The sequence below is a fragment of the Cynocephalus volans genome, chromosome X (assembly GCF_027409185.1).
Source record: "Cynocephalus volans isolate mCynVol1 chromosome X, mCynVol1.pri, whole genome shotgun sequence".
NCBI classification, from domain to species: domain Eukaryota; kingdom Metazoa; phylum Chordata; class Mammalia; order Dermoptera; family Cynocephalidae; genus Cynocephalus; species Cynocephalus volans.
In genome coordinates, this window is record NC_084478.1 from 27,088,593 (window position 1) to 27,114,204 (window position 25,612).

Sequence of the window (25,612 nt, forward strand, 5' to 3'; positions counted from 1 at the left end):
TAGTGTAATGTGTTCCTGCATTTTGCCTTGGAACAGGGATTTTTTGACCTTAATTTAACTTTGGGGTCACCAAGTCCCCTGAAATTGTGTATAAAGTCTGAGGATACTGGGACATGTATATTGTTTCTGGCAGTGACTCTACAGCTTTCATGAGCTTCTCAAAAGAATCTGTCTGTGAGCTCTGCTGCCTTTGAAGTACGGTGGTGGTAGGAATTGAGGTTCAAAGATGCCCGCTTGAGTGCAAGTTCTGCTACTCAAGAAAAGAACCAAGTCACTTAATCACACTGAGACTTCGCTTCCTTGCCTGTAGGCTCAGCTTTGGGTGCCCATGAGTCCACTTAGATAAACCGAGCCATTAACCTCAGGGAGAACCAAAGCATGGGTGAGCTGCTCCATGTCATCATGTGAAAGTGGCACTTCACACAGGGTAGAAGGGCATCAGCATGACCAATGCTTACTTGGAGCTTGGAAATAATCTCATTTTTGGTCACATTCACAAGGTTTACATCTTCCACTGCAAAGGCCGGAAAAGAAATAATGGAAAGAAGTCCAGCGTCAATTTCTTTGGATGTTGATGCTCTTGGCAGCATGGAAAACAGGATAGACTGAAGGAGAAACAAAGAGGTGGTTTAACCTGGAGAAGTACTAAAAGTTAAATACAGTACCTACAGACCATAGCCTTAGCCCCAAGGGAACTTTCAAATGAGTTTGCCAATTCTGAGTAGAGCTTTGTCCTACCAACATGGCCCCTGCCAGCCAACCTTGTAGAAGTAGAGGGTTGGGAAGGGCATGGTAATGCCTGAAGCCTGTACTGGGAACTGCTTGTCTGCCTTCCTTCCGTGCCCTCTATTGACTTTGCCGGACCTTTAGGACACTCAGGAGGAACTATGGGGGTACCTGCGTCAGCAGGCTAAGGTGTCCTGGCTATGAAGATAGAGACCAGAAAAGCACACACACATGGGGCTGGCACAGAGAAATGTCTGGCTTCTGTGGAATGTGACCAGTTGAATTGGGTGACCCAGAAACCACTTATAGAAGGAGTCAAATCCAGAAGATCTCTAGCAAAATGGTAAACAACAAAATTAGTTTAGTCCTAGAATCTTTCTAGGGTTAATTAGAGGCACTATAATATGGCTTCAGTTATAAGGTGGTTGGATTAGGCACTGTAAACTTGGAAAGAAGTTGAAATTATAAGGAAAAATTTGGGAAGAGAAAGGAGCTAACACTGAGATCTAACATGTACAAACATGGGGCTAGATCCCTGCAAATGTAAGCTCATTAAATCTTCCATATGAGGAAGGAATTAGGGGATTAGGTCCAATCCACACATGAGGACTCTGAGAATCACGCCTAAGGCAGTGCAGCTAGTAAGTGACAGAGCTAGGATCCTAACCCAGGCTCAGCCAGCTACAAAGCTCACACATTCCCACTAGATGACACATCTATCAGATTATGATCTACAGGAAGCACACCAGCTTGACTCTATTAAATTATATCCCCCAAAATATCAGATTCCCCATTAAGGACCACTGAATGGGGGGAAATGGAGTGAGCTGGAAGGTGGGATAAAGATGGGTGAAACCCTTCAGCTTCAGAACAAGACGTCGTTTTCTAAAGCTAACTGACCCCTGGGCCCAGTTCTTTATCTAGTCACTCTTCCCTAGATTTTCTCTGCCTGGAAACACAGACTCCCACTGGAGGCTCTCCATTTACAAAATTCTATGGATCTGACTCACTTAAGCCCCAGCACAGTACATGGCATGCCGCTGGCCCTCACTAAACAAGAGTTTGCAATTGACTAGCAATTGATGACCTACTGTCCGCTTAATGGAGTCCCCAATCTGTATCAAATCACTCCTTTCTCTGATCTGTACTTCACTGAGGTTCTATTAATTTGCCATCTCTCCCCTGCTACCCATGCTGCCCAGCCCCAAACCCCACAAGTGAACTACTGATTGCTAATTATTCAATTTGGGAGCATTGTGAAATAAATCTGAGAGAAAAGCACCTATACTCAAAAAAACATAAAACAGATTGGCCTCCAGCAAAGCAAGGTTGCTTTGATTGTTGAATCCATATAAACAGCATTGCCATGTCTTAGGTTTGCATAGTACTTTCTGGCTTACAAAGTGCTTAGACAAACTGTCAAAGGTGATTTTCTGTGATTCTTAAAACCACCTTGTGAGGCAGGAGGGGAGGGTGCCCATTCTATGGATGAGGAAACTGATGCTCAAAGAAGCCAAGTAGCACAAAGCTAGGAAGGCAGGGAATCTGAACTGGAGTGCAGGTCTCCCACTCCAGGATTCTCCTGCTCTCTACTCTCTGGAAGGCAGGAGGCTCAGTTGTCACCTGGCAGTGCTCGACCTCATCAGGCAGGACATGGATCACAGACTTGCGTCCTCCATGGGCTCCAAAAAGGTCCAGTTCATCAATTGCCTCAAGTGCTGCCTGCAAACACAGGTATGAATTACTTTTTCTTTTTAATAAGCAAACCCTCCAATATCTGGCACTCCTTTTTCATTAAGCAATCTAGCATACATGTTTTCCCAAAGGCAATAAAACACGTCTTGAAAATCCAGCTAAAGAGTCCTATAGTCATGTTTTGTCTTTACTTTCACTGTATCAGAGCTTTCCTGTGTGTTGTTGCTCATCGTAGGAACAGGAAAGAGAAAACAGAAAAACAATTCCCAGAATGAAATCAGTATTCTACCAAAAAATGAAATATTAACAAGTTCATAACAGTGTGTGTGTGTGTGTCTAAATTCATGGTTGGCTTTTCTTTCACCTATTTTAGTGGTTAACTTCTAACATTAGCAAATCTAGTGCTTCAGAAAGTTAATTCTTTTAGTAAAAAGTACATTTTCTGTCAGTTTACTTTAGCAGAGCATATTTATTGTTGCTTGAAAAATTCTGGCTCTGGAGCCTATGTCCAAAAAATATACTTCTGTTTTGAGAAGGAGGAAGAGGAGGCGGTGTACTAAATGTCTACAGCATGAGGCGCACGTTGGAGACCTGCAGGCTGACTCTACCCGCGGGGTGCTTTGCTGGTTTGAGAGTACTTTTTAACTGAGTCTGAACTGGAATACCTTTAGGGAAAGTTCCCAGCATCCCCATATCCCCCATATCTTTCTCTCTGGCCAGCTTCACTTGTTATTGCTACTCACCTGACTTTGTAGACTTTTGAACTTGTAAGCCTGACCTACAAAGTGGTCATATTCTTCAGCCTTCTTTATGACCCAGAAAAGAAGACTGGACACCATACGTGCAGCTTCTTAAGCAACAGCAAGAGCTTCGACGTGTGGGTGATAATAACAGATAACAAGGATAGAGCACAACTTATTTTCTGCCACATGCAGATTTCAGCATAGGAAACCTACTTTCTTTACGTATAATTTCAGTTGCCTGGGGTACATGCGCCACTTGAATTTCACATAAATGCTGTTGACTTTTGAAGAATGTACTAATCAGATTAAATCCAAACTCCTAATGAAGAGAACTGAATCAAAGCAGCAAAAATGCACAGAAGGCAGAACAAACAGTAAAACTGTCACCTTGGCCATTCCTACAGAGCTTGCATTCAATTCCGGAATGCCCTGATTAGTCTTATCTCCACGCTCCCACATGCCATAATCCTAAGGGAGAAAAAGGCAGTAATCAGAGGGGGAGAAAGAGGTATATGAGAAGTGCTATGGAAAAACGATTCCTTTTTGTTACTGCAGGCATAATGAAACCTGAGTATCTCTTCTCAAAAGGCTCCCAAATTCAAGGCTTTGTATACTCACGCTATATTCTCCCCTAGCTTCACTTCATGTGACCTCTGCACAGTTTCTGAAGACAGTACTCAAGTGGAACAAAAGTGCATGCAAAAACACTCTCAAATTTCTTATTTCTAAAAGGTATTAATTTGTAAGGAACTCTTGATTTGTAGAGAACTAAATATTTATCTTAAAATCAAATAAAATGCCGCCCCTCGATTTAGCCAATGCCTTTAACTTATATTAAATTGTAAGATGGAATAAAGAAACTTTAACACATAGGTTATAACTAGTTGAAGCCAACAACACGATTTAAAAATAATTTAATACCTATTTTTAGCCTATTTAACCTATTTTATGTCTTGGGGAAAAAAATGCTCAGCAAGCAACCAGAGCCAAAGTCAAGACTGAGGCACAGAACACTGAACTTACATGGTATTTAAAAACTGACTAATATGAATTGGCTGAGAACACTCACACAGCGGACTTGATGCATGTGTACCTAACTTTCACAATTCATATTTTCATTTAAAAACCCAAATATTGGATGCTGTTTTGAAATAATGCTACGTGCACTATTGAAAGACTACAACCCAACAAGAACGGGACTAATGCCAAACTTTCAGTCTTTTTTTTTAATCAACATGTGGAACTTGAGACATAGACATAGGAGAGCAACTGTAGCCTCCTCCTTGCAGCTGAGCTCAGGATTCTTTCCTTGGGCCCTCCTCCACTCCCACCCATTTTTACTGCAACCCAGGAGTCAAATGACTCATCCTCAAAAACTGCTTTGATCAGGCCACTCTTCAGCCTCAGAGTTCAAGATGACAAATGGTTTCTTTCTTCCCTAGGGCATCACATTCACATCTCTCTCCAGATGGCCATACCTTCTGAGATCTGGCCTCTACCTCCTGCATTCCCCCAAGCTGCCTTTATTCTCTGCTCTTTTACAATATCGACTTCCACCCTAAGTCTATTCCCTTACTCTGCACCCTTATCCCCAAGCAGGGATTCTGCCTGGCTCGCCCCTCTATGTGTGGGCCTGCTGTGATCATCCCAACACTCTAGCTCCTCCCAAGATGCTAATGCTGTTACCTCCTCATCCCGACTCAGGCAGGGTCCGTATGCATCTCGGGGGACATTTTAGAGTGGGATTTAAAAAAAGAAAAATGGATTCAGACAGAGAATGTGGTGCGTTCCAAAAACAAAACCCCCAACTGTATCCCAGGACAAAAATGTGCACTTTGCAGAGGTGATACAACGTTACAGCTCTAGACTTGCTAACCTTCTGGTCAACCCCAAACAACCTGGCCCTTAAAGAACTATATGATTTTTATTCTTTTTGATGACTGGCACACCTGAAAAGACTACCAGGGTTGATACTTACAGCGACTTTATATGCAGCTTCTATGTAAAAAACAAGATTCTGTATGAAAGCCACCTCATCGAGGGTGAAAATAATACGTAAGCCTAGTAAAGAAAAACATTAAGGTTATGAAGTTATGTTGTGAACAGAAAGTTGCCAATTACAAATTATAAATATCACACTAGGAAATAAATCCTTTTACCCTCATTTTTATTTTTCTTACTAGGGCATCAAAAATTAAGTCTGAAGTAAGCATAATAATGTCTAATTTCATAAAGAGGAAGGGAGGGAGAGAAGGAGGGATGGAAGGAAGGAAGGGAGTAAGGGAGTGAGGGAAGGAAAGAGGAAAGGGAGGGAGAGAGGGAGGGAGGGAAAGAGGGGGAAGGAAAGAGTGGCTCCTTTCCTATGTGTGCCTACAAGTAGAAGGGGTTGAAAGATAAGGCATGGGGCCTCTGGTACATGTTGTATTTGTGCACAGAAGGTTCCAACAAAGCAAGGACTTCAGCCCAGAAGAACCAGAGACACTGTCCTTATTCTTGAGTGAGCCAAACACAAAAGGGTAGGTCCTTTTCCAATGCAGCAGACAGGGAAAGCAGAGCTCCCAGCTTCAGGAGCCGGCCCTTCACCCCGTGGAAAGCCCAGCTCCCAGGACCTGCCTGGGGGCTGCATCAAGTCACTGAGGCAGGCAGTGACCAAGAACGCTGATTCTTTAATCAGGCCCTTGAAAATATGGTTGGTTATAGCAAATACATGCATTTAAAGCACGAATTCTTGAAGCTGGCATGGATATAAGATATGCGCTCTTATATGTATGAAGGAAGTTTAAATTATAAGCTAGATTAGAAGTTTAACTAGAACTAAGTTTAACTAGTAACTGAAAACAATTTGGCAATATATGTGAGTACTCTTTGAATGGCATCTAACTATCAGAAGGAAGTAAATGGAGATGGGGTCAAAGTTGGTACTGTGACATTAGTTTATAATAGCAACAACAACAAAAAATAATAAAGAAATAATTTAATTATGGTATATTTCTTGATAAAATCACTAAAATAATGTTTATGATGAGCTTGTAAGATTATGGAGGAAATGCTTAGCTATAATGCTTATGTAAGAAAAAGACTACGTGTACGTATACAATATGACCTCAAATATGTTAAAAAGTGCATAGAAAAAGATTTGGAGGAGACACATCTGAATGAAAATTGGCAGTGGAATTTTCTCTTTGTATTTTGTTATATTTTCCAAAATATCTTCAGTGAGCTCATATTAACTTCACAACCAAAAAGTATTTTTTAATAAATGCATGGTTTATTCACAAAGCCACGACGACATTACTTACTGACTTACGGGATTTTTTAGTTCCACACTTGCAGTCTGAAATAAATGGGAAGACTCGGGCACATCAGTTTACTGGACTGGTGATGAGAACGCTGAGATACAGCCGCTAAGTGCCGTAAGCCAGGGGAGCCCCCGTAGCAGATGGAGAGAGAGACCATTTGGTGTGCAAAGGCCTGGCAACCAGGCTGCCACAGAAGGCACTCCCGCAGGGACAAGACACTCTGTCCTACAGCTGTGGCCTGCTCTCAGCACAGGAGCCACTGGCTGTTCAGCCCGCACTGGGCATGCTGCAGAGCAGTGGAAGTTGCGCTGCTCAAATATCATTTGGATAAACAAGGGTGTGTTTAGAAGAGGGTGACCAGGATAGGCAGAGGGAGAGGTGAAGGGACAAGGCTGCTAATCCTGGAGGAGAAAGTCTAAGGGCAAGCGTGAGACTGTCTGCAGCCACTTGAACTGTCAAAGTTGGGCCTGACCTAGGTTGTTCCAGAAACGAGGTGAGGGTGACAGTAAGGAAGCTGTGGGCTCGACAGAAAGAAGCTAATGGAGCCGGCTCAACAGCCCTCATCCCGCAAGAGCCCAGGTGGAGGCTGACTGTCCAGGCGGCAGGTCACGGACAGGGTCCCTGCATTCCCTGACCTATCACAGAAGCAAATGCACCTAATATCACAGAGAAGCATGCTTTTCCTTTGCATAAACTGCTTCTATAGTTTGAATGTGTCCCCTCCAAAATTCAGGTGCTGCCAATGTGATGTTATTAAGACCTGGGGCCTTTAATAGGTGATTAGGCCATGAGGGCTCCTCCCTCGTGAATGGGATTAAGGCCCTTAGAAAAGCGGCTTCACGCAGCCTTCGGCTCTCTTGCCCTTCTGCCTTCCATCACGTCAGGACACATGTGAGGACATAGCCTTCCTCCCTTCTGGAAGATGCAGCCCTCATCAGATAACCGAGCCTGTTGTCGCTTTGATCTTGGACATCCTGGCCTCCAGAACTGTGAGGGAATAACTTTCTGTTGTTTATAATTTGCCCAGCCTCAGGTATTTTGTTAGAGCAGCACAAAGCGGACGAAGACACTGGTCACGGACCTGCCCCCTCCCCACACCCTTTCTGAATTGTCACTCCCATGGGCTCAAACAGCCCTGGCTCACCCGAGGCAGTCATCTGGGCCAGGAACAGGAGGAAGAGGGAGGTGGCATCCACCTGGAGGTGGCCCCACTGGTCGTCCCCCACCACGGTGCTGCAGGTGGCAGTGTTGTACTTGGCATGCAGGCTGTCCTTGGTACTCTGAGTGTGCTTGAACTTCTCCACTTTGTCCACCTGAGGGAGAAGGCAGAAGGCAGGCTCCTCATAGCTACAGGGGTTCATGGCTGGTAGAGGCCACACCCAGGACCCATCACCTGGATCTAGATCTCTGATCTGCTACTTCTGGGAGCCAGAGGGACAGAAGGCAGCTGCTAGTGAGCACCACACAGAGGGGCTGTGCTGGGGATCCTTCTCAGCCATTCACCGGAAATGCCCCAGCCCAGTGGGATTTTAACAAGCTCTGCAGGGGTGAGGGGTCACTCCAAAGGGTGTCCTTGTCTGCATATCCCCAGCTGGGAACACATGGTAGGTACAATGAGAAAGGGAGGGAGGGAGGGAGAGAGGAAGGGGAGGAAGAGGACCTGTTTAGATGCCAACTTCTTGTTTCCTAATGTTGAAAGGAAAAGAGCAAACGTCTTTGAATGTGCTCACTGAGGGTGGGGACCGTACGATATTCATCTTTGAATTTGTGCTGATCCTAGTATAATGTTCTGTATATAGCATGTGCTCAATAAATTGTTTAATTTACCCCTCAATGAAAACACCAGTAAACAGTAATCAAGTTTTAAAAACTCAAGCACTTCATCTCAAATGAAAGTATACCCTTTTATAAACTTGACAGAATAAACATGGCTTTCTGGAGTGTATTTTAAAAAAAAGTTTTCTTCCCCATGTAACTCTTCAAAAGAGATTCTCAGAAATAGTATTCTTTGAGACTGTGATTCTATAGTAAAACAAAATTATTTTAAAAAAGAGAAAGTAGGCAAAATATTTCCAATTTCTCTTTCTGTTGAGAAGAAAAGTTCAAAACGCTTTAAGCATGTTCAGTGTCATGAGGAAAATGGCCTGAGATGCCTGCTCCGATGCTCTGCGGACACACGTTAACACGTTTGTCGTGTTCCGCCTACCTGTCTCATCATGCACTGCAGGAGACCTCGCATCAGCTTCACCACGTTCTGTGGAAATAAAGCGCAGTCAGTGACAGGGCCTGAGTTCCTGGCTCCAGAGAAACCACCTCCTCGCCACCACACACACGGAAGCCAGCGCTGCCTGGCAACTCCCCGGGAAGGGTGGGTCCTGAGCACACACAAGTGGTCTGGTGGTTCATCTTATCTCCACTCCTCTGCTCCATCACAAAGAAAGGAAAATCGTGACAAAGTGACTTAACTCAAATAAAGGGGTTGGATCAGATGGTATCTTCTGGCTCTGAAATTCTGACTCCTCACTGACATTTTAGCAACACAATTCTTATAAGCCTAGTATTCTGGAGCTTTATGTCACATTTCTTAGTAATTTATTTTTGTCATACTAAGGATGAATTAAGTCTATCACGCCTGCCCAAAAGTAATGATGTTTTATCCAGAATAGCCATTTGTGACACCATTACTGCACTACTGAGTAAATTTCTTACAAAATGCAAGTGGCAGTCAAGGTTTCTTAATAATATGGTTTACTGCAACCGATTACTATTACTGTTATCATCACTCTAAGTAACAGCAATGATGCCGTGGTAATCCATTAGACACTAGGTCCAGGCATCGTACAGAACGTGCTGGCTGCATCGTCTCTCATTCTCACCCCAGCTTCCGAGGTGGGTGGCAGCACTACCTACGTTACAGATGAGGAAGCTGAGGCTGAGAGAGGTGAGGTAACATGGCTAATGCCTCTGAGCTGCAACTGCAAGGGTGGGCCAAGGACCACGCCCGGGCAGTAGACGCCAGAGCTTGCGGCACTCAACCAAGTGCATTTTGTGGCCTCCCACTTCCTCCACAATTCCGGCCCATTTAAAGACTGGTCGTAATTTGTCCTACTAAATACACTACACAAATACTTCACAAATGGTAGGTCAAAGCAGCCTGGCTGAAGGAAGCCCCCACCCAGGGGCACAAGCATCTCCTCTCTCCCAGAATGTACAGGTTTGCAAGGCAGGACAGAGTGAAGGACCCTGAAAGTTCACTGCCAGCGAAAAGTGTGGAATGGACTGTCCTTCAGATCCTTCCACCTCTAAAATCCTAGGGTTCTAGCATATAATCTCACTTTATGTCATAAACTCTGTTCGGGCCAAAAATGTTACCTCATATTGCTAAGGTAAAATTAACATTGTTATAATTAACATTTCCTATGATTTATGGCATAAACATTTGTCAATTGACTTCCCCTAAAATAAAGAAGTTATTTTCCATTAAGACAAAGTCCAGTGGTTCCAAATTGGGGGTGATTTTACTATCCCCCAGGGGTGGGGGAGCATCTGGAAATGTGGGGGTGGAGGCATTTTTATTGTCACAATGATGGAGGTGGGGGCTGCTGGCATTTAGTGAGTGGGGTCGAAGGATCCTAAATGTCCTGCAATGCATGGGACAGTCTCACACAATGAAGGACTCTAGCCCAAAATGCAATAGTGCCCTTGCTGAGGATCACTGGAAGATCCCCGTGTTATTTTCCATAATCAAGGAAGATGTCTCCTTTAGTTATTAACCACGTGCATCAAGTAGTAAAAGGCATTAGGATACAATGTGGCCTGTTCATGTCTCACTGTTGTTAGTCAAGGAGCAACAAATCTAGTCAACCTTAACCTAGGCCAAGTAGGGACGTACGTGTGTGCACGCGTGCTTGCATGTGTGCATGTGTGTAGACAGGCACTGCTTTACAAATCATTATACTATTAAATGAATGATTCACTTATATAAAAGTCATCCAACTTCTTGGAGGAGCATTTCATGTTTGCTGTATGCAATTTCAAAAACTATCTATACTTCCTTAGCTCCGGGACTGGGTGATTTCCTTACTTCAGAATCCATGTGTCTTGGCAAATTCAAACCCTGCTCCCCGAGACCAGCTTCTTTTCTAAGCCCCCCTATGGCTGTCAAGCTCCCCTTGCTTGGGCACATGTTGGTTGCTATCAACAAACACTGACTGGGCTGTAAGAATTCTTCCTGGACCTCATGGGCTGCTGGCTGTGAGGGCCATTGAGGAGAATATGAGTGAAAGATAACTCCCAAAAGCTCTCACCCCAAGACAATTATACTTTTACATTCCAGTGCTTCCTACTTTAATGCTATCACTCAAAACACTAGGAAAATACCTCCTGTGCTCAGGGGCAGATTCTTTTCTTACAAACTCATTGATGGCAAATCTTATCTTTGGTGTGTATCTTGGTTTCTAATTTTGGAAAACAATAAAAGGACATCATTGTGCTGTGTGGTGAGTAACATCGGCACAAAAACTGGATGACACCAGTGTGGTTCAAAATTAAAGGGTGACCATAAATTAATAAGACTGCTTTCCTGGAATGGCTCAAACTAGAAAGGTATTTATAAAGGAAGTTTCAAAAATATTTTAAGCAGCAGCAATAGTGTTTGGTATAAATATTCTTTCAATGTGGCTACTCTGAAGAGTACACACTTTGGAATGTGTAGCTCTGATGTGCTGATTTTTAAAAATGATCATATTGGTTTATAATGATGCCTTGAATGTAAATATGTATAAAATTGATAGAGCATGTGTAAGAGAAATGTAGCTAGTCAGGCAAATCGACACTTTGGGGTTAGAAATTTGGAGACATTCATTTCTTATTTGGTGTGATTTTTGGTGTTATCGTTTCATAGAGGGAAACATTTCAAACAGACAAATGTGAGGTTGAGATTACCTAAGTGTCCCCCCCCCACAAATATTCTACAGCAAAAATGGAAGAGAGGCCTGAAAGCAAATTGTTCTGCATACACAGCTACTTCCTCGTCAGTTTTTCAGTTCAAGGACAAGGTACTGAGCAGCCAAGATGCAGCCATCGGTCACCATTACCTGTTCTAACTCGTAGGCCTTGGCCTTGTCCTCGTCGCGGTCAGCATTCTTGCGGTAGGCCATGCCCAGGCCCCACACAGCCAGGATGCTGTAGATGTTGTCCCGCACCCAGGCGTCCTTCTGCTCATGGCTGGCTGACAGCAGCCCTGTGACAGGATCCTGTTAGAGAAGAGACACAAAATGGCTCAACACCGCCCTTCACATAGCTCCTGGCTAACTGCTCGCCCAAGGGGGCAGATGAGGACCTGGGACGAGGAGCAGAGAGACCAGGGTTCCAGTCTTTGCTCTGCCACTAACAGTGTGATCTTGGGAGAGAAGTCACATCAGTTCTCTGTGCCTCAGTTTCCTCGCCTGTATAGCAGGGATATAAGTGTAGAAAATTTCTAAGGAACCTTCTAACTCTTATGTTCTTCTTTCAGTTTCAGACCAGAGGCACTGTTGTAAGTGACAAAACAGAAGAAACAGAAAACAGAAAAAGCCTGTAAGGCTTTTATAAATCTGTGCACTGCAGGCTTTAGGTCTTCTTCAGCCTCCATGTTTCCACGGCAATCGGCAAAGCACTGAACCTGGGAGCAAGAGACCACTCCACTCACCAGCTCTCTGTGCCCAGGGAAGTCACTTTCCTTACCTGGGCCTCAGTTGCCTCATCTACAATCCAGATCCTTCACGTGCCTAAACAGAAGGTGCTGAGCAAGAGGACATCTGGGAAAGTCCCATTTAGCTATATCATCACTGGAATTTAAAAGGGCAGCTCAGTCACTAAAAAGCCAGACCCTCACACAAAAAATTGTGCACAAATGTTTATAGCAGCATTATTCATGAAGGCCAAAAAGTGGAGACAAGCCAAATATCCATCAACTGATGAGTAGATAAACCTAATATGGTTCATATAAATAGTGAAATATTTGGCAATAAAAAGGAAGTACTAATATGAGGATACTTCAAAAAGTTTGTTGAAAAATAGAATTGAAAGCTAATACAAATCTTTCTATGAACTTTTTGAAGTACCCTCATACATGCTACAACATGGATGAACCTTGAGAACATTAAGCTAAGTGGCTGCTAATATCTTTTTTTTTTTTTCTTTTCTTTTTGGAAGTGATGAAAATGCTCTAAAATCGGTTGTGGTGATGGCTGATGGTTGCACAACTCTGTGAATACACTAAAAACCATTCAATTGTATACTTTGAATAGGTGAATTGTGTGGCAAATTATACCTCAACACAGCTATTAATTTTTAAAAAGCCAGTCCTAATAAACTCTGTGCTTAGAAATAAAATGTATAAGATAGGAGAAGAGTTACATTAAAATAAAGACTCTGTTGACTTTTCCTGAAAATATACAAAGAAATCTGTATCTAATAAAATGCATCATAACAATCAGAACCTTGCCAGCTCATTCAAAAGGTACCGTACTATTTACAAGAGGGCTTATGAAAAACTCTGTTAGATACCTTCAAGTAATACTGTCAAGGTTATTCGGTAAAAAATGTTAGTATCATTTCACATGGTCCCACCTAAAGAATTAAATAGTTGACTTTCTCCTTTAACTAATCTATGCCCTCTACAAAAACATCTAAAACTCAACTAATATTACCCTTAGGGGCAACAGAATTCAGTGTTTTGACACAACTACGAGTCAATGTATTCAAGTCAACCAGGAGCGAAGTCTAGGAAAGGCTGAGTGAGAGCACAAATCTTATTCCGATAGTGTACTACTGATGTGCTTTTCAAAAATCACTATTCAGCAATGGATAACATAAGCATTTTTATCTGTTCTGAGGCCTGTTGTGTAAGCCTGGGACAGGAAAGCATCAGGAGATCCAGAGTAAGAACTCAACCCCTTCCTGGCGTCTCCACCTACCATGAATCCAGAGACAAACCACCTTCTGATGACACAGCAGTGATCGCTTACACATAATGCCATGTGGTTTGGATTATGAAATGTCACTGTCCTATTAACTGAAAGTCATCTCTTTTATTCTTTAGTTTGGCCTTAACTGTGAGAGTGGATTAGTTCATCCCCACCCTAAGCTATACTGTCTGTCCCCCATGTTCAACTACATAGAAGCAGTCTGAGTGTTTCTGGGGATCCCCATATTAAAAAACTATGCATACACAAGCCATGTAAAATTATGGTGTTACCGTACTCAGCAAAAGGAATATTTGCTTTCTGACTTGCTTCTCTCTCTGAGTCTATAAAAAATAATACATGTGTTGGAAGAAGATGTAGGCAGCTCCGTTTTGATGTGATTCATAAAAACTGAAGCAACCACAGACTGGCCACCTCTGGTCTGCTGTCCCTTCTAATAAGGATGACCCAGTGGTTTTGTCTTGAGTTATCACCTACATGGAGATGGACTGTGCTATGTCATCCGCACCCTCACCCATCGATTCTGTGAACCACCCAGAAAGGTTCAGCTGTTTAGAGCTCTGGGGTCTTTTGTTTACATTAGGTATGGAAATGGAGGAAGGTACAAAGTCTGCTCTATCTGACGCCATTTTGCAAGCTAAGCATGGACACAGGCAAATGCAGACCACAGGAAGAAGGTGGGGAGATTTTAAACCCAGGCTAAGCCTATGGTTTCAGATATGATCACTTTAACCATATACTGCTTTCCAATCTTTTAAAGATTATTATTTAGTTATTATCTATCTCCACATATAACATTGAAGAAATATATAACTACAATCATATAGATGTATCTTTTTCAGATGTCTTTTTTCCTTCTTTGCTTGGCTCCCTCCTTCCCTCACATCAGCAAGCCCATAAACATAGTACATGAAACAACCTTTGCACATGTTTTTCCATGTTTTTTCTCTATGCTACTAAAATCAGATATTTCATGTGTGTATATAGATATGTACACATATATATCCTTATGTATAAATTCCTGTTTATGCACAGGTTTTGGAGGGGTTGGATCATTGTTTCTAATGAACAGGCTCCTAGGATCATATGATGCCCACCACTGATCCTTGCATTTCTCATTCAACAGAACCTTATGAGATCCCTCCAAGTCATCTGGCATAACTCAAACTTATGAGTTTTAGAGGCTGCATAATATTCCATGGTGGATACATATAACAATGCATCCAGTCATTTATCCTTATAATGTAGCCATTTGTTTTACAGGGTTGGTTGTTTTTTAGGTTTTTTTGGCCACTACAAAAATACTGCAACAGATATCCTTATAACATATATTCTTTTCAACAGTGCTTTTATTTATATGGAATAGAATCCCCAAAATGGGATTGCCTGACTGACAGGTTATATGTATATATATATGCACTTTCAATTTTAATAATTATTCCCCATCCCTGCCAGCCAGCAAGTTATCAATATTTTAAGTTTTTTTGTCAGTCTGATGGGTGTAAAGTGATATTTCATCACAACTTTTACTTTTTAAATTTTTATTTCCCTGACTACCAATGAATTTAAGCATCTAGTCACTCTTTTTTAGGAAAGGGGGTCACTGGACTTGCTCTTCTATGAGCTGACTAATTTTTAGTTTCTTTTTAACCAGGTGACTATCTCACCAATTCTGCCTGTAAAGAAAGATAACGTTCCATGTATTACATTTAAGAGCACAGGCTCTGGAATCAGACTGCCCATGTTCAAAGCTCTACCACAGTCCAGCTGTGACCTTGAGCAAATGACTTCAGCATCTCCACCTGTAAAATGCGGATTATAACAGTGCTTACACCACCTCACAGTGTTGTCAGTGAGGATTAAATGGGTTAATTCATATCAAACATTTTGAACTATGTATAGCACACGTAAGTGCTTAGTAACTGCTAACTATATTTAATATTATTGACCTATTTGAACAGCTTTCATTCACATTATTTCTTTTTCATATAATTATTTCAGGAAATCAGATGAAGATATGTGGCTAGGGAGGAATCTGCACGTGAACTCAATGTAACCATCATTTTTATTAGGAAATAACAAAGTCTGGGTGCCCTCTTCTATCTTTACTGAAAGTATTGCTAGTGGAGATATTTTATCCCATTGATAGTTTTGTCTTTGTTTTTTTGTGCGACTGGCCTGTATGGGGATCTGAACCCTCGACTTTGATGTTATCGGCACCATGCTCAAACCAGGTGAGCTAACTGGCTAGTCTCCATCAAGTTTTGAAACAAAAAACCTAACAACTCTGCACTCTCTCCACAGCCATGTCTTGTCTTTCCCCTTCAAGTGTAGCTTTGGATTTTGCTCATTCATATAAATCTTCTCTTTCTATTTTGCTTTACTAAACTCTCTGTGCACTTTGCCTGAAAAAATAATGACTAAATTAATATTGGTGGCAAAGTATGCAGTAATATCCACTCTCCCACTCAGCTATCTCCTCAGGTGACCAGCTGTGGAGTCATGAAAGACAAGGATGGAGTAAATCTCAGGAAATGGCAACTATGAGGACAGCTAAATGGTAGGTATCATAAGGTAGTCTTAGCGGAAATAGCACAGACCTGCACTAAGACTCATGCCCCTGCTGCAGGCTAACCTGATGATGACATTCTTAAACTCCATGGGAAGATGCCTGAGATACATGAGCCTAATGTAAGTTGTGTTTCATCGCGGGCAAGGGGCCAACAGCTGGGCAGATCGTCCCTTATTCAAATCATTTGTTTGTCCTGCTTACCTTCTCCACCTCTTCTCAGTTTCTAATCTAGGGAAAGTGGCCTTGTTGGCTCCTGTCTATGAGAAAACAGGGCAGGGCCCTAACGACTGGGCCCAGGGCTTGGCCCCTATGCTCTGGTAACAAACAACACTACAATCCCAGTGGCTTATTAAAACAAACATTTATTTCTCATCCATGCCTCATGTCATCCCTGGTCAGCTGTGGTTCTGCTCTGTGTTATCTTCCCTTTAGGAACTAGGCTACTATCTCAAACGCTGCCCATCTCATGGCAGAGGAGAAGACAGACACAGTGAACCATGAAGATATAGCAATCTTAAATGTGTATGATCCTAACAAGAGGTAAAGAAATATACATATAGATGGACGGAACAGAATAGAGAGTCCAGAAACAGAGTCACATGAATATGGCAAATTGATTTTTGACAAAGGTCTAAAGACAACCGAAAGGAAAAAGGACAGCCTTTTTAACAAATGGGGTTGGGACAATCGGACATACATACACTAGAAAATGAACCTCCATCTAAATCCCACACCTGTGGACCACTTTGGAGAAAATTACCATCTCAAATGTACTAAGTCTTCTGATCCATGAACAAGGGATATCTTTCCAGCACAATCTTAAGCATTGTTCCCATGCTATAAGCTTCCTGACGGCAAAGTCTGTCTTTTCTGTTTATCACTCTAACCCAAGTCCTGGCCTAATTATATGCTGAATAAATAAATGAACAAATGTATAATAAAGATTACAGTTTTACTGATTTATAGTCTGAATTATCTTTTCAAAGATACCTAAAAGTGTAGATATTATCTTTCTATATATTTGTATCATGCACAACTAATACAAGTAATCTGACATTTAAGAGTGCTCGTTCTATGCATGTTCTTCTGTTCAGTCTTTCTTCAGGACACCCTGAAGAAGCAAATCAGACATGCACAGCGTGAACCTTGGGAATGATTCAAGCAGGAGGTAAAGCCTCATTCTTTCTTTAAAAGTAGAAAAGTGGGCAAAACAGGAGAGTTGCCTCAAATAGGAAATGGCTCATTGCTAAACTCAGAGATGAGATGGGTGAAATAGATATTAATAACCTCACAGGACAGAGGTGAAGTTTAAGGAGGAAGAAGTTAGGGCAGTGAATTTCAGTGGGGGTGGGGATACAGTGGTGGGGGGTGACCAGAGAAGACAAGGTACACGACTCCCTAGATTGGCATGTGTCTAGTTTAAAAACACATATTCAACATTAAATGAAAACAAAAAGCTAAATCTTCATCATACAAGCTCAAGAAACACCACTTACACAATCTTCTTGGCTGGTGGCAATACGAAAAAGATGATTCCTAAAGCAAGCAGGAGATGGGGTAGATTTGAACAACAGAAGAGAGCAGAGGTGTTGAAATAGTGCCATGTGCTTGGAGAGAAAATGCATGTGAGGGCAGGGGCGGCCAAGGGCTGCCGAGAGTATGCTGAGCCAAGACTGGAACAGCGGAGAGCTGCGGACTTGGACAACAGACAGAAAGAAACCAGATGGAATTCAGCAAGAATTTATTTATTGGGCTCACGTGTTTAATAAATGTTTGCTGAACTAATTTTATTAGCCATCATTCCCACATTTGAGTTGACTCAGCTCCCATTATACATACACCCCCAACCCCTGGACCCCAACAAATCTTTAAACAGAGCCTCTTCTCTTTTCCAAATCACCCCCATCCCAGCAGCCACAGCTTGGTCCAACACTTAGGTACAAGAAAATTCAATTATATGATGCTGACTGCAGGTTTTAACAGCAACCGAATGACAGTGTGAGTACCACAGACAAAAAAGGCAATGTTGTGTTAACAGAAGTAGTTTTCAGAACAAGGGAAATAAGAGTCCTGCTGAATTGCTAGCCTGGCAGAGCACATCTGGTGTATTTTGTTGCTGCCAAACCCCATAGTTTAAAGGGGACATTCACTACCTACAGTATACCCAGAGGAGGGTGGTCAGGGTGATGAAGAGGCAAAAAGCTATAGTTCATGGGAACAGGAGAAGAATACAGGTGTTTACAGAAGGCTTAAGAGAGAGCAAGTCAACCCCTTTGAAGAGCTAAAAGAAGGATCTGATTTTTTCTGTTACTGAACTCCAGATTTCAACTCAGTGTAAGAACTTCCTAACATTTAGAACTGTCCAAACAGAATGGACAGGATTGTAAGTAATGTGGGCTCAGTCTCTGGTATTATTTGGGCAGAAGGAACCTGAGGCCCATCCCACATGGGAGGCGTAGTGGATAATGTAGTGGTTAAGGGTGTGGACTCTGCAATGTGTAAGATACCCAAATCTCTGTTCTGCCACTAACTAGCCATGTGATCTTGAGCAAACTACTTAACTTCCTTGGGCCTCAATTTCCCTTTCTATAAAAAGGAGAGTTCAACACAGACTGGAGTATGTGCATCCCCTTGGGCCTCCACTTCAGCCCACCCTGATGGAAATGCTGTTGCCTCAGCCTGTCCAGCGCCTATTTGTTCTCCCTTTTCTGGTAACAGCCTATAGTTTCCCCTGCTCTGACTCAGCGTGGTTCTGGTGTGGCTGACCCCATCACTGCTGGCCCCCTGACTCTGGCCCCAGCTGCAGGGAAGGATATGTGACCCAAGCCTGGCCAATCTGGGTGCGGTTCAGGGATGGGCACACGACCCAAGCTGGAACAACTGAGAGCTATTCTCAGTCGGGACTCTCACTGGAGCCACTATAGAAAAAGCTTCCTTTCTGTGGAGCCCACCACTTTGGAAGACTAATCCAGAGCTGCCAAGGGGCAGCTCTGACATCATATGGGACAAGCCTGCCAGAAAATAAAGCCCACTCAGAGTCAAACAGGGCCAAGACATGCAAAGAGACATATTTGATCATTTGAGCTCCCAAATCGAGCCATGCCTGAATCTAGAACAATCCCCTGGACTTTTCAGTATTTGGGCAATAAATTCTCCTTTTGCTTAAAGGCTATTTGAGATGAGTTTCTGTCATTTATAACAGGAAGAATCCTAACAAAAGCAGCAATGAATGCTTATACAGTCATTGTGAACTAGACACCATAAAAACATTTATTTCATGCTATTAATGACATGCAAGATCGAGGCAATACTAAGGCAAAATATGTATGCTTGATGGTAGCACCAAACTAATTATATTTAATAGTTTGCAATTCAATCTCTAGCTGAAGGGCACAGAGATGAATATTGTCATCTATGCACCAGAAATGGCAGAGAGTACAAATTCTCTTTTTGCCCTACCTCCATCCCACAAGAAAACTGAAATAGCTCCTTACTGATCTTCCTGCCTCTAATACTGGTTCCTGCCAATCCATCCTCCAGAAAGGGTGGTCACAGGAAGACCTAGAGTCTCAAAACCTTGCTGCCTTGCTCAGAATTCTCCATTGCCTGCAAGATAGAAACTAAATCTCTTAGACTGCGATCCAAGGCTCTTGTGCTGGCTCTATCGCTCGCATCCAGCCTCGTCACCTGACACTCCCTTCTTGGCCCCCCAGAAAATCTGAATTAGTGTTTCTAGCACATTCTGCTCTTGCACCTCTGGACCTGTGCACATGCTTGCTCCTCCCTCTAACTGTACTCCCCTCCCTGCAAACTACTCTCCTTTAGATGCTCCCTCCTCTGTGAAGCCATCCCTGTCTCAGGCCATGGTTCCCTTTCCTATGCACCAAGGGACAGAGGTCAGAGGCCTGAGGCCAACCCCTACCCTTGGGCTTTTTTCCTTTGGATCAAGAATCCTTAAATGCATGTTACTGCCTTGCTCAGTTCCAAGGGAGGAAAGTACTGGTCAGTTATTCAAATGAAATATGCAGAAGAGACTAGGATAAATGTTGAAAATATATGATTACTCAGCACCACCCCCACGGTGGTAAAGCAAAACATAGAAGGTGCAAAATTCTACTACACAAACTCCAAAAACTGGTTAAATTCACTCGTTGTACTGGAGTTTGGTTCTAGCAACTACTTTTTAAAATATTAAAGGGGAGTGGAAAAGGACAATGCTTTACACTTGAGATATGTTTTAAAGCGGGAATTATAATAGCATTTATTTAAAAATGATTGCATTTATACTTGAAACTACCAGTTGTGTGACTAACGCTTTCTTTTCACATTAGTTTGAGAGAGATTTTGTACAATTTTATAGGTGAACCTCAGGTGGTTCAGAGAATAATCCTGAAAATGTGAGCTCTAATATGCAGCGGCCTCCTGCTTTACCTAAGGGGATCACAGGGGTGCAATTCTAACTTTCAAATGATGTCTTTCTCTCAATTGCTGCTTATTAGATTTTCCCCCTCTGGGTTTACAAACAATGCACAAGCTGCAAACTGTCCTGGGCCTAGGCATTTGCACCATCCGATATGACTGAATGATGGCTTATAGGGAAATAAACTGGGTCATGGGCCAAGCATCGCAGGCATCCACTTCGTTCCAGCTTCGTCCCAGATCCCAACACTCATCTTAAAACTTTCGAAACACAAAAACCGCTCTGGGCCTCTTAGCTACAATGAAATGTGCAAATGACTTTACTACTCTCCTAGGAGATTTTAATTCTTTGCCTCTCTGCCAATTCCTGTAGTAAGGAGGAGAGGATTACTGAGATGTCAGTCCTTAGCCTGGTGTTGTGGAAACTTACAGAACACATTCAAATTCAGGGGGGCTGTCAGTTCCCTCCTGGCCAACACCTGAAGTTTTGGTATCAGTGGATTATTGGGTGCTGCGCTAGTGAATTTTCACCTGAATGGGAGAATGGCAGTTGTCACTCTTTGATATTTTCAATTACAAGATGGACTTTTATTCCATAAATTTCAGGTCTGTGTTTGTGTTTGGAGTATGAAGGCTGACCACACGTCACTCCACACCTGGTCTCTTAACCTGGGTCTCTAGAGGATTTGCTAGGAGTCTGCGGATGGGCTTTGGGGAGTGGGAGTGAGAAGGTGGAGGTCCTTGAGACTCCTGAGATTTTCTTGTGAGCATTTTTCTCAGGAGAAGATGGGATATCCAGCCTTCATCAAATTCCCAGATGGGTCTGTAACCCATTTGGTTAAGAACCACTTCTCTAAATGTATTTTATGAACATTAATTATGTTCCCCCTGCCCATTGTGAGACAGATGTAATATTTATTTCATTAATAGGGTGACATCTAAATATAAGTGACAAGGACAATATGGCAGAACTAAATTTAGTGAAATATTTAAAGAAACAGCCTATTAAAGTTTCACTATTTTAATACATAAAGTAAAGAGAATGCTACTTTATTTGATATTCACAACAATCTGACGTCTCTGAAGTACTCTCCACTCCTCAGGCCCGGTCCCAACAAGACAGAGTGTTTATCACAGGGCCGTCAGCTTACAAGGATGACCTTACAAAAGGTCCCATCAACTCTCTTGGCTGGAATTCTTTAACCGTAAAAGGAGAGTGGGTGATCTGACTAGATGATTTTTTAGATCCCCACAAAGCCTGAAACAAATCTAAATCTCTCCCCTGTATGGGTTATTGCAGTCCTCTCTTTGTAAATGGAGGACTCAAGTAATTTGTCCCTTGAATTACTCAAATGTTTTTATCTGGCACTAAAATATTTAAAGCCTGTCCTGGAAAGGGCACAGCAAAAGCCTTTCTCCTGCCATACCCATAAAGAGTTGAAGTGGGAGGTGGCAGAAGGCAAGACCCCTGGATCATACTGGGAAGGAGAAAATGCTATCCACGAGTGCTGCCTTTCTTGAATAGACACACAGACCAGACAACCATCTGTCAGAAAGCCCCTGTCTGACCAGGGGCTAAAAATGTTATCTCTGCCCTTACTGGACCCAGTGCTGCCCAGAATGCTCGTGTTTGACCCTGGAGAAGACCACGGTGGGAAGAAATATTGGAAGGGGACTGAGAGTGGCTGCAGGGAGAAGACGGTGGGTAAGCTAGTGCAGGGGTAGAGATGGTGAGGCTGGTAGCTTACACGAGGACAGTGGTGGTGGTAGAGAAGAACCAAAGAAACAGGTGGATTCCAGAGATGTTTAGGAGGTAAAATCAACAGAGCTTGGTGATAGACTGGATACAAGCCACAGGAAGACCCCTGCATTTTCTTCTGGGAGCGCTGAAAGCCATGGGAAGGTTGTAAGCAGAAGAGCAGTGTAGTCTGCTGCCCAACATAAGATCACTAACTGCTCTGGAGAGGAGAGGCCAAGAGTGGAAGCAGGGAGCGAAGCAGGAGGCTGGAGGGGAATCAGGGCAAGAGATGATGGTGAAGGCAGTGGACACGGACAGAAGTGGGTGGAGATGAGATATATTTTGGTGATCTAATCCATTAGAAAATTCTCCCCATTCTAGGTGGGGAATGAGGGAAAACAAGGAATCAAACCTGACTCCTAGATTACTCCTAGACTATGTTTATTAATAAAATCTTATTATTATTATTATTTTTTGGCAGCTGGCCAGTACAGGGATGGAACCCTGGACCTTGGTATTATCAGCACCATGTTCTAACCAATTGAGCTAACCGGGCAGCCCCATATAACCTTAATTTAAAAAATGAAACCATAGGCTGGCCAGTTAACTCACTTGGGAGAGTGTGGTGCTGGTAACACCAACGTCAAGGGTTCAGATCCTCTCACCAGCCAGCTGCCAAACAAACAAACAAACAAACAAACAAATAAAACCACAAACATATAGGAAAGCAAAGAGAACAGTACATCAATACCTATATTCTCATCACCCAGATCTAACAAATGAAAAAGTTCCACTGTAACTGTGCCCGACTTGTTCCTTTTTTTAAAAAAAGACAGAAAATGTAACAGATCAAATTGAAGACTTCTTTGTGGTCTTCCCCTACGGTTCTCAAACTTCCCAGAGGTTCTCAACCTTTTTGGTGTCAGGACCCCTTTACATTCTTAAAAATTACTGAGGATCCCAAAGAGCTTTTGTTTATGTGTGTTCTAGCCATTGATATTTACCACACTGGAAATTAAAACTGAGAACATTTTAAATATTTACTAATTCATTAAAAAATAAACCTATTACATGTTAATATACATAACATTTCAAAACAAAACTTTTGATAAATTTTTCCAAAACAAAAAAGTATTGAGAAGAGTGGCAGTGTTTCACTTTTTTGCAAATCTCTTTAATGTCTGGCTTAATGGAAGACAGCTGGATTCTCATAGCTGTTTCTGTATTTACTCTGTTGCAATATATTGTCTTAGTTGAAATATATGAACAAAATCCAGCCTCACACAGATATGTAGTTTAAAAATGGAGGAACATTTAAAAAGTTTTTTTGGATGATTAGGAATATTCTTTATTCTTTGATACAACCCAAACTCAACAAGTGATAGTTTAATAAAGGCTAGTTGAAATGTGGAATCCAAAACCATAGCAGTGAGCTTTATGTACTCTAATTAAAATCCGTTGGTTTATCTCACACTTTGAAAGGATCATTTGCCCATGTGTGATTTTATAACATCAAGCACTGGCCATTTGAAAAATATCAGTTCACTGAGTTACACAGCTCTCCCAAATGTTGACACATTTCATTATTAAATAGCAAAAAATCACATTTGTTAATATCACTACCAATCTCACCAGAAAAGTCTTTATCAGGAAGCTGTTGAGCTCACAGTGGCAGATACAAGTTTCTCCAAACCATACTTCACGTTTTAGTTATCCCATTCTTCTCATTATAAATTCCATGGTCATTAAATAGCAATATTTAGTTACTGTCCTGGTCTCTTAATTATTTGCTTTATTATACCAAATAATCTGCAATTACAGTGAACACTGCCTTGATCATTACTTTTCTTTCTTATCCATATTCTCTTATCACCACTTCATACTTATCACTTTTATATATGAGCCTTCACACAGAGCTATTATTGAAGAAATGTACAACGTTAGTATTTTTTTTATCTGGCCCAAAATAAATATAGAATTTTTTTCAAAGTCAACAAATTTTTGAAGATACTCCCTAGAGTATATATTTATAAAATCAAACATGCAAAAGGACCCTTTTAAAAACATAGCTCTTTCCTTCTTTGCCTTAAAGATTCAAATAATATTCAGCAGCAAGTATATTTGGCAAACGACTAATGGAAACAGTTCTTCTCTTTCATAGATACAGGAAAAGGAATTAGTTGACATGTTAGCTGATATGAACAAACTATTGCCTCTAACGAAAAAGTGATTAGCTTGACATATTTAACGTGGAATGATTTCTAACAAGGGCAACCAATGTAAGTGGATCTCAATTTAAAAAGCAAATCAGAAACGCGGTTCAGAGCTTGTACCAGCTGACACTGAAAACCACCTCATAAACATCTGCACATACCTACAGGAAAAGATGGGAAGATATAGCAAAAACTTTAGAAACCACTGGTTTTGCTCATTCATTTTTTTATTGTGGTGAAATAAACATAACATAGAATTGCTCATTCAGTTTTACAGAGTGATCTACCTAAGATCACTCAGAGAAGATGACGAGGCACTAAATGGGTTACGGCTCTACATCTGTGAAGACTAGTTGTTGGGGCAGGCTGGGTGCGGGGTGGGGTTAGGTGGGAAGGTGTGCAACTCTGCACTTGTAGACTCATGGGATTTTGGAGTGTTCTGGTTAAGTCAGAAGAGCTTGATAATGCAGTCAGGAAGCAAAAAAGAGGGTAAACATGAGGGCTTCTCACCAACTACCCCCAAAATAAATACAACTAAAGGGTCAGAAAACTTTTTTTAATCATTAAAATGTTGGGGAGGAAAGTCCAACCCTGCAGATTTACTTTAATGAGAAGACAGTTCTTTTGCTCCTGAGGGAAGGCAAGCCTGGACCAATAGCTGGGTCACTGGATGGCTCAGACCTTGCAGGAAGTATTTTACCAACAGGATTTAAGGGTACCTTTCAAGCACTGGAGACACTGCTTGATGCAAAGGAGCAAAACTGATGAGGTCTCTGTACTTAGGATCTCACTGCATCAGTGGGGAGACATAATTATGTTGTTCAAGGACTAGAAAGCAATTAGCAGCTGTATCAGGGCCTTCAGAAAAGGAAGCATCATGGGCCAGAACGGTCATGCAAGGACCACTAGGCCTGGGTACTAATGTGTGGCCAATATCCAAGTCATAACACCACCAGGAGCACCCACTATTTACTGATTTCCCACTAGGTGCCAGGCAACCTACTAGGCACTAATTCTTTCTTTACAATAACTCAATGGAAGCCAGTGTTATGATCACCATTTTACATTTACAGGTGAGGGCATGGATTCAGAAAGGATGAGTAAAGCTTACATATGTTGTTCAAGGCAGAGCTGGGGATGCAAACCCAAGCTTGACCCAAAAACCAAGTTTCCTCAGTTCTCCTTACAGACTCTTTCATCACAGTAGTGAAGTGAAAGACCTTTCCTCTTGGATTTTAA

The 25,612-nt window shown here is 42.1% G+C and overlaps 1 protein-coding gene across 1 annotated transcript in view; it reads right to left on the minus strand.

Annotated features, from left to right (window-relative positions):
- PHKA2 (phosphorylase kinase regulatory subunit alpha 2) overlaps nucleotides 1-25,612 on the minus strand; it is a 70,426-nt gene that overhangs the window by 42,521 nt on the left and 2,293 nt on the right. The window contains exons 2-8 of the mRNA XM_063083189.1: nucleotides 11,560-11,718; nucleotides 8,670-8,717; nucleotides 7,608-7,776; nucleotides 5,143-5,225; nucleotides 3,552-3,632; nucleotides 2,350-2,448; nucleotides 459-605 (exon numbers count right to left, since the gene is read on the minus strand). Of these exons, the coding sequence (XP_062939259.1) occupies nucleotides 459-605; nucleotides 2,350-2,448; nucleotides 3,552-3,632; nucleotides 5,143-5,225; nucleotides 7,608-7,776; nucleotides 8,670-8,717; nucleotides 11,560-11,718 (786 nt within the window). The remainder of the gene's footprint in view (nucleotides 1-458; nucleotides 606-2,349; nucleotides 2,449-3,551; nucleotides 3,633-5,142; nucleotides 5,226-7,607; nucleotides 7,777-8,669; nucleotides 8,718-11,559; nucleotides 11,719-25,612) is intronic.